Source organism: Ptychodera flava, chromosome 13 (genome assembly GCF_041260155.1).
Source record: "Ptychodera flava strain L36383 chromosome 13, AS_Pfla_20210202, whole genome shotgun sequence".
Taxonomy (NCBI): domain Eukaryota; kingdom Metazoa; phylum Hemichordata; class Enteropneusta; family Ptychoderidae; genus Ptychodera; species Ptychodera flava.
The window spans coordinates 28413226-28427549 of NC_091940.1; the positions used below are offsets into that span (position 1 = coordinate 28413226).

General features: G+C 35.7%; 1 protein-coding gene across 1 annotated transcript; it reads right to left on the reverse strand.

Moving 5' to 3' along the window:
• Positions 1-278: 278 nt before the first annotated feature.
• LOC139148553 (tyrosine-protein kinase Fer-like) lies at positions 279-10678 on the reverse strand. Its single transcript, XM_070720039.1, has 5 exons — positions 10554-10678; positions 2827-2867; positions 2002-2098; positions 1368-1464; positions 279-897 (listed from the first exon to the last, which is right to left on the reverse strand). Exons 1-5 carry the CDS (start codon positions 10676-10678, stop codon positions 865-867), a joined length of 393 nt encoding a protein of 130 aa, XP_070576140.1. The 3' UTR covers positions 279-864.
• Positions 10679-14324: the final 3646 nt, after the last annotated feature.

Genomic DNA, 14324 nt, shown 5'->3' on the forward strand with positions numbered 1-14324 from the left:
ATCAGCGAAAAAAACGCTTTCAAAAAACTTGCATCTCACGTCCAAGAAATATCCATTTTGCATAACTCACGCCACTTCAGCTTGTTAATGGAAGCAAAAAGCATTTGTACAACACAGATTGAGAATTCGCCTGGTACAGATTTAGGCGAACCAATGTTTACAATGACCCCTGGCTTGCTGCACGTAGGAAGCCTTTGGATAAATTAAGTTTGTCCATAGTTGTATTTGGTGAAAACCGTGACTTTATTATCCCCGCAGGATATTTTATACGGGTTATTCTTTTAATCCACTCAGATTTGCAAAGTGATACCTCAGTATTCTTGATTATACACAGGAAAACATTTGTGAAAGGTTGAAATAAATCAAAGCCTCATAGGGCAAGGTATGAACAAAACGATTAAGACTTTCCGTTTTTAAGGCCCATGCTATTATTAGGAAGGAACGGTCTTGTTTTCAATTAATTATATTACAAATCCGAGAGTAAACTGTATTACAATTAATCTACAAACTGGAAGGCCAAATGCGGAATGAATTCATATACTATTGACCAGCATAATAGTATCTGCTATAAAGATATTAAATTTTATAGGTAACATTGTAAATTAACATCCTTATCTTGCTTATTGCTCATGTCGACTTTCTATTAATTATTATTATGGCATATCGGTCGATTACCATATCCTCAGGATTCACTCCTCGATATGTTAATGAATTGTGATGATAGAATTCGTTTCTTTTGTTCCTAAATGCTAGTCGTATATTTTATATTTGTTAATCGCGGAGAAAGCACTTTTCTTCTCAGCCCTTTTATGTCTATTTCAGTAGCTCTTTCATGGGTGCGACATGATCGGACGTCTTTCCTTCTTATGGCACTGTGTCTTCATCATTGAAGAGACCCTTTTAAGGAAGAACACATTGATGTTTGTGAATGGAAATGGTTCGCATACACATTATGTATCAAATCAGCATTTACAAATTCATCCAGTTGGCAACTCTTTGTAGAGTACAGAGTACACAGAAAACCGTCATATTTTAATGTCAATATGGGTACCTTATAGATGAGGAAAGTTACATACAGTACAACATACGTTTCGACAGTTGTAAGCCTTTAAGATATTTTTTTAATACGTTGTATCCTATGTAAAAGTTGTGATCGAGACTAATTGGCAATATTTAATAAATTAATGACAACGTAAAGGCTTCGATACAATCACATGCTGTGTATTTTGTACATGCAAGCTGTTGGGAACATTTTCCCAAATTTATACTAATGTTTTGACGAGTATGACGACTGACAGCTCGAAAAAAGGAAATAACCTACGTTGTATAAAATACCCTGAAGTGTGAGAGAATGTAGAATGTATTACCTCTCCTTTCTCGAGAGCTTTGATCTCTTCAGTCAGCTGTCTGGCAGATAGTCTAATCTGCAATGGGTACTCCCAACATTTCATCATCACTTGATATCTGAAAGAAATACGTTGACAAAGAACACTTAAGTACACTTAAGTCGTCGCATGCGAATATTGTACTAAGTTTTAAGTCATGTGTAGTGTAGTTTCTTTACATAGGGATTTGTTGCAAGAAACATGACACGGACAGAGTAATAGCATGTCACGCAAAATTTTGTGAACAGCTTCGAAGCATCTGATAGGCCGACGCAAATTAAGTATTTCTAACAGCTCTACGATGTGACGAAAACAGATATAAAGGCCGCTAATTTTCAACATTCAACCTTTGACACTGAATTTTATTTAGTGATTTTTTTTGGTTTTTCGCATGGTGACTTTGATTCCATGAGCGTGTTGTTAACATTTCGTATTTCAATGTTGAATTGTTATTTTCAATAAACATATCCAAGAAAGTTAATAATATGTTTGTTTCTTTTCTCGAATTCTGATTATCTCTTATCTGTAATTTGAAGTTTATATGCATACGTTAAAACTAGATGACGATTTGTATCTACAATCATGTATTTGGAAGATAAACAAACAAAAATCATACGCTTCTCGAGTGCATTTCTTTGGTTTGTCCAACTTTTCACCTCTGTTAATTTTACCAATAAACTCTTGGCCTGTCAACTCTTTATATGGATATTCGCCTGCAACGGAAAAATACATGTTATGTAGATTTACTTTACAATGTCACGATGTGGTCTAACATTGTTTAGTCACGTTTCATCATTCATTCACGCTGTGGCTTTAGTATGTGACTTGGTTTCTGTTTTCCTTAACGCCTTCATGGAAAGTACATCCTGTGTGCACTATACAGTAGAAATGTATGTTGAGCACGTTGCTGAAATGAATCGTACGAGGTCCAATTGAATACCACAACACAGTATTGAGACAATCTGGTATAACTGCCTCGATATATAGGCGTCAGGAACCTCAGGAAATCTGCTGCAGATGTTGACGTCATATGATCCAATCTCTACATATATATTGTTTATATACGTACGAGGTGGCATCAATTTATCCAATCTTTACATATAGTTTTAACATGTACATGGTGATCAGTATATTTTATATACATTTTACTTTCCTAAACATTTTAGGAGATTTGTAAGTGGGTTTTGGTGGATGATATGAATCTGACATGAATATGCTTTCCACCACACAACAACAATAATTATAAAGCATATATAGAAGAGTACAGGCAGTTTCGTAATTGCTTCAAAAGACAAATAGTCACCATAGTATGTTTTAAAACCGATACATAACATTAATATAACAAAAGCGTGTTCTTTACTTTGCGAGTACTATGTAGAGGTACGCTAGTGAGATGGGGTTCAATGATTTAGAGCAGCGACTTGCGGGTAAAATCGCTCACCTTGTGAACATACTTCCCAGAGAAGAACACCAAATGACCATCTGAAAAGAATAGGGATAACTGAGCAATGTTTAACTTTGGATATTAGGCGCTATACAATTTTCTAGAGATAGATAGATAGATAGATAGATAGATAGATAGATAGATCTAGATAGATAGATCGATAACAAATTATACAGATTTCAAGAAGAAGAAAAAGCAGATAAGAAAATTGATTAGGCTGTGTTCACAAATACCTCAAGGTGCTTAAGAGATCCAGAAAATTTTTTCTGATTATTTTAAAGACTCCACCAAACAATCTCAAAAGTATAGTTAAAGTTCCCCTTTTTATTCATAATGGTTTTGTACTTGAGACTTATGGTGCCCCACTTTCTCTAGCCAGCAAACGCTTGCAAACAGCAGACCATGTGTTACCCAAAGTTGTCGTAAAAAGCAAAAGAATGATCACTGAATAAAAACAATTAAACTGGGTGAATTCCACTCAACTGCAGCAAAAAAGGATTGCATATGATAAATATATGGTGAACAAACTATATCTATAATTGTACATGAATGACACTTAAATACAGTAGCTTTTTCGATCGGATTCGAACTTAACGTACGGCATCCATGCAGTCAACTAGAGACGACATCACAGTCAAAACCGCTCGGCCAAATTTCCAACCTAAAAAGAGTGGTCTAATAACCGAGCTAAGTTGTTACAATTTTTCTGACTGCGACCCCTCCACACGCTGTAGAGTTCGTGAAGGACTCGCTTTCACATACTCGCTATCACACATCGCACAAAAACTTTTAATTGTCAGAACAATGAATATATCGCTTTACTAGACGAATGACAGCCTAGGGGACATAAAACATATCTCGACTGGCTACATTGGGTAAAAAAATGGGTTCCCAAAAGCATATGTGCGAAGGGAGACAAATGGTCAGCCTCCTTGTTAACCGCGGGAGGAAGGTTGCGAATATTATTACTTGAGTGTGAACATTGTATGAGTTAAAATGTAATTTGGTGCAATTGCATGCACACTCACACGATAAACATGAAAAAGACGATTTTGTTGCATTTGATTATGAACAACGAGCCATGGTACAGATGCAGGCAAAGATGACAAATCCTAGACCATCGAGTGGACCCCAAGAAATATCGTTTTGCAATTGAAAGCATCATAATGAGTAATACTAATTGATGTTAATTCAGTCATAAATAGACAAACTGATGCGGCTTTCCGAAAAACGCTACAAGAATAGGAAATATAGCTTGAATCACTGGCAGGAGAAAAACATTACTCAAAACTATCAAAAGGCTACTTAAACTGCTTTGCTAGGCCCTTGCCTCAATATGAATCGTTGATCATGACATTTTAGCCCCGTAGCGCTACATTCTCAATCATCTGATCAACGGCAGCCTTACTTATCATTGCCAAGTATAATAATCTGTGCCGTTTACGATTGACATACAAAGTCACTAGGCAAAATTTGATATAATTATTTATGTGTGACCTCTTTTGATTTGTGGTGTTTAGTCCACTAAGTGTAACGAGCGTTGTGGCTTTCGGTATGCTGTTGCAAAATCTATTTCTCTGTTTTTCTTCAGTTGCAAACTGCTTGAACGTCTCTCAGGCCATGAATCAAGTTGTTTATAGGTCATAATAGAGCTACCTTTGTCAGGTACACAAGTCTTAAAAGGAATGAACTCTTAGAACTCCTTCTTCTCAACACTGACTGTATGAGACAAACGTCTGCACTTGTCTTAACAGATACACTTAACAAGTATTAACATCTACTAGAAGTGAAGGTTTCGAGATACTGTTACTGTGATATTTCATTTGCTGTCAACAGTTTAATAGTTTGTTGTTTTTGTCTCATTTTTGTCAACATTTACCAGTTTGTCATTATTTTCCACAAAACTTGACATTTCATTTCTCAAATAAGAAACAACTAATGTCCCGATTAAGGCTTTCTACCACTATAATTAATTACGATTCAGAAAACGTAAACGACGACAGTATCAATTAACTTGTATTTCCATTTCATTTACCTTTTGCAATTTGCAGTGAATCTTAGAACAATCATACATGTCTTGAGACCGTATCAAAGAAGTGTTGTGGATGATCCTCCAAAATAGCCTGATATACATTTAACTTCCTTATTAATTCCAATATTTAGTGTTTGTGAAGCTGGCCTTACTCTTTACTGCTGTTTATTTCATTTTGTATGTACGCGGAACGTGGGACATATTTTTACAACCATTAACCATTATAAAATTTTGAAGAGTCTTCTAAGGCTTCTGAATTGAAAATCTTAGATATAAACTCATCAAGCTAATCACCGGACGACAGTTACTTACATGAAACGTATTTCCTGCAGCTGAGAATAAATGTCTCAATTTGACCAATAATGATATATTAAGAGTTCAATAAAACAGATACATAATTGCAAACACACACTTCTACTTACGGCAATGATACAACATACAAATCCTATATCCTAGCAATATCAACATTGCACGTCAGGGTCACATTGCTGCCAAAGTAATAGTGTACTTAATGAGAAACAACAAACAAGCCTATGTGGAGTATATTTTGTCATACTATGTTTATTTATTCTCTCATCTGTTCATTTAGCATCTAATTAGCGCTCCTCGAACTGAAAGAGACAGGTATTTTATATGTTTTGGCAATACTTACACATCACTTTTGAAGTAGAATAGTCCTCTCTTCAGGAATTCAGGTGGCATCCATTTTAATGGCAAAGCTACTTGTCCCTCGGCCTGAAGGTGATTCCGAAAATAGTACACTTACGATAAAATTATCCAAATAAAGTCACACAAAAAAATTTGCTGCTTCCTTCATTGCACAGTTTCAAGCAAGGAATACCTTCGCTATGCTTTGGCACACGATATATATATACAACGCTTACAGGCAAGCCTTGCCACTTCGATGCCTGGTATGCATGTTTTTTTTACACACACTAAACGTTTTCATATCATTAACAGGAAGGAACCAAATGACTGAATTGTTTGTAAAGGATAAACAACAGAAAACCGACACCGAAATATATCTGACATGCAAGCCTTGAGACAGATTACTTTCACCAGTCTGGGGCGCAAATTAATGTCTTTACGACCAGATGGCTATTGACTCACACATATCCAAATTAAAGTCAGGCACACTATTACGTGCATACCAGGCATCCAAGTGGCAAGGCTTGGCTGTAAGCGTCGTATATATATAAACATCTGCGAGCCACACTTCCATTCATCAATTCACCAAACTATAGATGCATAGATACAACAGATAGAATGATACATAGGCACATGGATACATACATAGATACATAGATACATATATACATACAAACATCTAACATACTCATGCACACACATAGATAGATAGATCTAGATAGATAGATAGATAGACAGTCAGATAGATAGATAGATAGATTGATAGATAGATAGATAGATACACACATACATACATACATACATACATACATACATACATACATACATACAGACAGACAGACATACAGACAGACAGACAGACAGACAGACAAGACAGACAGACAGACAGACAGACAGACAGAGAAACATATGTATGCACGCATGTAAGGCCAGTATCTGACATTGTAACGTGCTAAACTTAAAAAAAATGCATCTGACTAGTTTTTTAAGAGTTTACGTTTAAAAACTTTAGCTAAAATAAATATGTTGTTACATTGCGTTTGTTAAGGTTTTCTTTAGGGGTTTACTTATAATGCTATTTCAGCAAGACCTTTTTTAAGTATAAATATAGTTAGATAGAAAATATAGAAGCTTATTACCTATACATAATGTTTTCCTAAGATTGAAAAAAAGAATTATGTTCATCTGGGTTAAGAAACCTTTTCAGGTTGTCATACTCGATGACTTTAGTCCTCCTCGTTTATAATTTATTATTTTTATGTCACCCGGTTTAAATCTTGCATGTTGGTTACTTTTGCATGTTTTTGTGAAAAATTATTATTCCTCTAAAATGAACGTTATATGTTTATAGGTTCATTACCAATCATGCCAAAAACTAAGCCGGCACAAACGTTGCAGGTCCATATCTCGCCTAATCCTCAAACGGCGGTGAAAAACCGTCGTTTGCCGGATTACAGTCAAAGGTGAGAACGAGTTGATCGACACAACTAACTTCCCGGAGAGAAATTTTGTCGTGCACATCCTGATAACGTAACAAAAGATGGTCACATATGATGAGACCTATGTTGTTGACACCTTGTCATGATTGACATGTTTAATGGGATGCGCGGCACGCGTCACAGAATGATGGTATACTATTCTACTCGTGCCGACAAAGGAAAACGACACAACGATGAATGCTTCTCGTGACTGGATAAAATTCTGTGGCGAGCAAATAAAAACATTAACAACTCAATACCAACTCTCTCCGTATTTCATCAATCGAACTTCGTCTGCTTCTTGTGTATAATTTTATGCGTGGCAAAGTGCTTAGTACATCGCTTGTTTTCTGACACACGCTGACCTGTAGACTTGATTTAAGTCTGTGAATTGTGAATGTTTGAGTGGGGTGAACGCGATGTTTTCTGTTCCGTTTTCATGTAACACGCGTGAGTGGGGTGCACGCAAGGAGTGATGTGAACGTTATACAGGGGAGTTTCTCCCGGAATCATAGGTGAATCCGGCATATCATATCATATTATATCATATAAGTTAGAATAGCCACATTAGAGACAGGATACTAGAAATTTCAGTTATTTCTTAACCTAAGAAATAAACCCCTTTAACGAGACTGTGTTTTAAAAGTCAAGTGGCATGTGCGCCAACAGTAGCCAGACCAATCATTTCACACCTGATTAAGTGCACTCTTGTTGTCATTGTAAATTACTCTGGCTGTTACCAGTCCCCCTGTGCAAGTTTGTAAACACGCTTGTTTATTTACAAAAACACAGGGTGTTTATGGAGAGCAAACATTGTGTACACTTCTGTATTGTCATTGTAATGAGTGTCTGGCGACAGAGTTTGTGCAAGGGGGTTTTGCCATGATAACAAAGTAAAATAAACATTTAATAAAATATCCAGAATTGAATCGTGACCAAGGCCGGCCTATCAATCATTATACAGTAGTCTAATTCAGTCATGTGATTAGCATGTGATAACGGAACCACGTGACCGATGCAAATTAATCAACCCGTGTCATTCATGCTGACGAAGGGCTACCGAACGGACCCAAAAGCTACAGACAGTATTAAGCTTAACTTTATTTGTTAAGTGCAAAGGTTAAAAATTCATCATGAAAAGAATAAAATATCATTAGTGAACATAAGGCAATAGTTATAAAACACACTCTGTTTTGAGTCCGCGCACAATAAGCTTTCTAGAAATTTTCGGAAATAATTTTCTCAGAATTTTCTATGGGTGGCTGTTGCAAAACCGAATCATGCCCTTTAAAAGTTTTTTTTTTTCTAGCAGTCGCGTAATCAGCTATAAAATTAGGTATCGCAAAAGTAAACAGGTTATTATCTTTAATTTAAAAAGTTCACTTTGTTATAATTTTGTTGGTTAAAACTTCATAGGCCGTAAATTAAGTGGAACCGCTGTTTAGCACATATACCTATAATGTCGTTTTATGAGACCAGCGTACATATCATATCTCGTTCACATAAAACCAGCAATTGCACCTTATCTCTTGTAGCGAGCCTGACTATGAATAGAATACTTTGAAAAGGCGGCAGGCTTTTTAACGTATTAATTTTTTTATTCTACAATAATACAGGGAATAAATTAGAGGCATCTTATTAGCGAACTAATAACTAAAAATGGTATGATACTAAAAATACAGATTTCACTAGTGTACATCCACATTGACCTCAAATTCCATGGGACTAGCCTGTAGCGCTAGCCAATGGATTAAATTGGCCTAATGTACAGAAGATGTCTACGCCATATGCCCGTTTTCTCTCATCCATTCATTAAGTTTCGGATTATTTTCCTTCAACGAGATTTACAATGAAAGGTTGCGATTTTGTCAGGTAAGCACATTTTGTCAGATAGTCGCCTCAAACATGAAGTCTACAAGTATATACGTACAAACTTATATACCTACCTGCATGTTGCCATCCACTCATTATCTGATCATCCGAGCCCTCCCTCCCTCCTTCCCTTCCGCTCTCCCTCCATCTATAAACCCTTAAATTAACAAAATACACTTTTAACTTACCCAAGGTACATTTTCGTATACTCCTTTTTCACTTATATCTCTACTGAGGCCAAAATCACTAATTTTGGCCACACTTTCAGCACACAGCAGTATATTTCTTGACGCTAAATCTCGATGGACGATCTTTAATGTCATTGACAGAGGAAACAAAAAGTTCGAGTTATGTGGGTCAGTTTTTACAAATTACAGTAACTTGTGTATCGCTTTGGCACTTGTTTTAGTAGTTAAGTGGAATCGACTTCTAGTTTTTCAGTTAAAACTTTCATGAATATTGCAAAACATTATCGGACGATTCAGTAGTCTGAACTATCGATGAAGCGCGGTCAAAAGGGCTGCCTTTCTAAAAACGCCCGTGATATTCTGAATAATGTACACATGAGATGAATAAATTACCAGTTTTTCGTTGGCATCATATGAAATGAAGGGAAACGTTCAACGGTTTTGCCTTTAAAATCGATGGTGTCATCAAATCGCTGAGATATTTGCTGCTTATGGGTTGTTTTCTGGCCGCCAGATGATAGCGGTGTGATGAATGTATTATTATTTGATCTGGCAATAACGTAGGCGTCAAATTACTGAATCTATTACTGAAATACTTGAATCAAGCCCAAATTCTATTGCTTTCAAAACTATGAATTCAAAACTTGAATAAAAAATGTCAGGACCCATCAAAATGTACACAATAGCCATGAAAGAAATATTTACCCCTTTCTCTTGCATATATTGCATGCCGAAAGTAACGCATTTCAAAAATTGAATCAATTCAAGCCCTTTCAGTTTGGGTATCGTTTCACCAAGACGTCGAACATAATCGTTTAGATTGCCATCTATTGCATATTCCATCAAAAAGACCGCTCCATCTGTGAAAAAACAAATTGAAAAAAGTAGAACAGTTCAAAGACGAAATCAGCTTGAAATTGTAATGATCATCAACGCCTCGGGGACTTATATTTCAGACACTCAAAGCTAGACAATATATATTGGTTTACCACTAATTATGGCTCATTTTGAAAGCTTCTGGGCTAACTAAACTTTTCGATTTTCTTATTTTATTGAAAATCATAGATTAATTTTTTCTCCTTAGAGTAACACATTGATGATGGCGGCGTTTTTTTAAATGTCAAATGACATTAAATTTTAGGTAGTTTGTCATTCAAGTACAAGCATTGGCAAACTGATCTTCATTTATGATCTGGAAATAGAAAGATCGAAAAATTCCTTGAAACAAGTTTGAGCAAAAGGTTAAGTTTTCAGTTTTGAGGCGTGTACTGCCAAAAGTAGGTTTTATCTGCGATAATGCATGCTTATCTTACTGGAAGTATTCATTTTGTCATTTTTTTGCAAGCATGAAACTTCCCCACGTAGTGGTGACGATCCCATGGGATAACAAGATAATGAATGCGTTTAACGAATTACTACGCTATAGGAAATTTCATTTTCTATGATTCTTAAGAACATTAGGGCATATTCTTTTTGGCTCCTTTGGCGATACCTTTTTTTTCTTACTGTTTATCATCAGTCTGCTGTCTACCATTATGCAATTTTCGAATACCTTCTGGTACCGCAACCACATTGTCAATCTTTACGCTGATTTTTGTGAATGTTGGATAATAAAGCTGATAAGTACTCATTTTTACGATTTACGCTGGTAATATTTAGCTGAAGACACGGGAAAGATATTTTTATCGAAAGAAAACTTACCTCCTCTTAAAGCGAAACCTTTAAAATCGATTATGTAAGGTTGACCTTTTAGTTTTATCAAACACTGTATCTCTCGACAAAACAGATAGTTACCTTGAAGGTTGTTTAGACCTGATAGAGAGAGGATTGCGTCTTGATTAATTTAAACTTGTGATGTCATCTTGATTAAGTCAAAATTGATTTATCTTTAATGTGTCGATGGTTTGCAAAGAGTGAAAATAAGAAATAACTTACAAATCGCTCTTTTCCGAAGTTTCAAATTGGTGAAAAGAATGAACAAAACAATTATGAACAAGGCGTCAAGTATGCTTGTAGCTTTGCCCTTTGCAGACACGTACCTGGTAAAAGCTGCTTGATAGCTACCTCAACATGAGCATTTCGATCAGGTTGCTTTAGAACACCTTTGTGCACTTGACCAAACTCTCCTTGACCAAGGACCGGTCCAGTTTTGGTGATATGTCTATCTTGTACCTGCCATGTATTCAACTGCTTGAGCTCTTTCTGCAGAAATCAATATTTCTATGAGCTATTGAATGGTTGAACTGTTATAGTCTTTGATATGCTTGTGTTGTGGTTCTTATGTAACGAGCCTCATAAGCAATAAAACAAACCAACGTGGAATTAATTTCCACGTTTTCAATGTCGGCGGTTGATTAATGTCTTCATCACTTGCCAGCCGAGACACCAGATTAAGGTACAAGGTCACCGTAAATTTGCATATTCTATATATGATAAAGGTGCGGGCTTAGCGTACTACCCCGTAACACCTGTAGCTGTCGGTCCTTCATATTTGATACGTCAAAGAACATGCAGACGACGCTGCTAAGGATGCCGTGGCTGGTTGTGTGGAGGCGCCTTTTTTAAAAAGCGGCCACCCGCATAAACTTTGTGATTTGCTATTAAAACAGGTGACAGAATAGATTTTACAGTGTTGAAATTGCGATACCTCAGAAATAATGTTCCTGCTTACTTTTGCAGGTACGTTTCAACTGATTACTCATTTTCCTATTAAGAAACCTCTGTACCTTTTAGTGGAAGAGAAAAATGTTAACAAATTATATTTTGAAATGTTACATGCATGCAGAAAGTTGATCACTAATCATTACTCCTACCTTTATCAATGCGGCTATTTCCGGTTCCTCTGTTCGTAGACGCTTGTAGTCATTGCGTATACACATGCGTAGTATGAGTATAGTCGTTATTATAACCACGACAAATACGGCAGAGAATGTGATTGTCACGATGGTCCAATAATTGTTTTGCTTAGTAGACGCAACTGCATAATGTCGAAAGAGAAAACAACTTACATTTTTTATTATGACGTTTCGGGCTGTGTCAACATATAGAGGGGATTCTGCTCGCTTGTTAACATTTGATATACTATCTGAATAAATTATATATAAATCTTTTCTGTTATGCGTAGGTTACAGCGTTTGGTTTTATTTGAATAGGTTAGGGTCCTTTCCGATAATTGACTGTTTAATATTGTAGTGCTGTTGTTGCCCTTCAGATTGTGCATTTTGAAAGTTCAGTGCTGTTTCTGTGTTATGGTATTTTAAATGTGTACTTGAAGTACAAAATAATAACATATGTTAAGTTATCATCAGGCATCTATTATCAGCAGACAAATTTCGTATTTGCTTCATAGAAAACACCAAGAGTCGGAATTTGGTTTACGACAGAAACCTTACACGTTTGGTCAGGAGTTTTTAAACATCATGAGACCGTTGTGGGTTTGCCATAGCTTGTAATTGTCAGTAAGCCTTAGGCTAATCGCTATATTTCCGAAATACATCATTGATATAGGCCTGACACATTTTTATATCAAACCGATCTTGTTGACTAATCTGAGTAATGGCTATACGATAAACGATGATCATACAGATTTACATACGAATCAATTATATATACTAAGAAGAAAATATCTGCATGATAAGTAATGCCTAGTTCTATTGTAATCACTATCTGTACACGTGGACAATTTTCCTTTTTATTTGGTTAGGATCACTCTTGAAGGAAGTTGTTATGTACTGGTTTGACATTTTGGAAGGTAAAAAATGACAGATTTTAAAAATTCAAAAGCACAAGCACTGTAACGTTTTGCCGATACAGTAAGCGAAGATAAATAAGATGAAAGTCAGCGTTTGCGCATACTAGAAGTCATGATAAGGTGATTCCTGGAATAACAACAGAATGAACATGAAACTAAACCTGTATTGAATTGTAGTACAATATGTACATTACACAACCGCCTGCTCGAACATCATAAAATGTAGCCAGAGAGTTTGTTTTGCTTTTGCTTATTTGTCAAAGTGGAAGATCGAGTTTTGAAAGACGATAACGATAACGAATAACGAATACACATAACGAATAACGAATGCACATATATATGCACATATATATATATATATATATATATATATATATATATATATATATATATATATATATATATAATACATAAATTCGCATGTATGAATAAATGAATGAATGTTGTTGTTTACACATTTGCATGATCAGAATGTAGTGTCTTTGGTTTACGGTATTGAAAGAACATAAACAACAGAGGGTCACGTGGGCAAAGTTATATAAATAAGTTTGTTGCATGTTTACCAATAGTATTTACAAAAATAACTGAAATTACCTGCAACACATAGGCAAGCATGAGTAGAATTGCATAGTGCTTTTTCCCATGAATTACAATGGCACTTCATTTCACAAAGTTGACCGCAATAACCCAGGTTACAATTGCACTTTCCATCAGTAGCATCACATGAGGACGTTCCAGGGATCTCGCACAAGCAGTTGCTTGAACAATTTATCCCGAAAGTCCAAGAGGCACATTCTGCAAAAGGAAAAGATCATATACTTTAAACGACAATATGGTGTAGCATTTTTATAACAAACCGCGTGATGTCCTCACAAAAACCTTTTGCGTCACTCAGTTCACATAGAATGGTTGGAGATATGAGTATGATATAACCAGAAGCTCTGTAGCGAATATATCTTTTTACTTTACTTTTCGTATTTTTTATGCTGAATATAAATCTATTGGATGCTAAACTCAGTTTCGACCTTTTAACTTTAAGATGTAATTTGATAGTAGCGACAAAAATTTACGAGTTTATAGGTTAAGATCTTACAATTATTATATTCATATCATTTTTAACATGAAACTCTCAACCTCTAATGAAGACCAACTTTTACAGAACGCTTTGCCAATAGTAGAGACTTAGAGACTATTCTAGGTAAGTGATCACTTTCACAAACTACATATTGTTTATCCACTACAAATTCTCTCGTTGCCTAAGTAGTCCTAAGTATTGACATGTCGAGATAAACTACAGACTTTGACTAGGGATTCCCTGTACTGTCATATAGCAATGATTTATGGAAGTCTTTCCCAACATCTATATCGAAGCAAAGGATTGTTCGTCAATACTTGCATTCCTTTAACGTTGCTGTCTTTGAAAAAAGTAAGCGGAGGGGTTTATTTTTTGCATGTCGTTCATAATAAATCCCACACCAGGTGTTAGTGATTTTATAAAATCACTGATATCTATGAAAGATCAGTTA

Excerpts from the sequence above, each read along its gene's own strand:
- LOC139148553 (XM_070720039.1), bottom strand. The coding sequence starts at position 10,678 with ATGAGTACTTATCAGCTTTATTATCCAACATTCACAAAAATCAGCGTA. Across the intron at positions 2,868-10,553 it reads CAGCAGACTGATGATAAACA|ATGGTCATTTGGTGTTCTTC; the intron begins GTAAGAAAAAAA and ends TATTCTTTTCAG. Across the intron at positions 2,099-2,826 it reads CTGGGAAGTATGTTCACAAG|GCGAATATCCATATAAAGAG; the intron begins GTGAGCGATTTT and ends TTTCCGTTGCAG.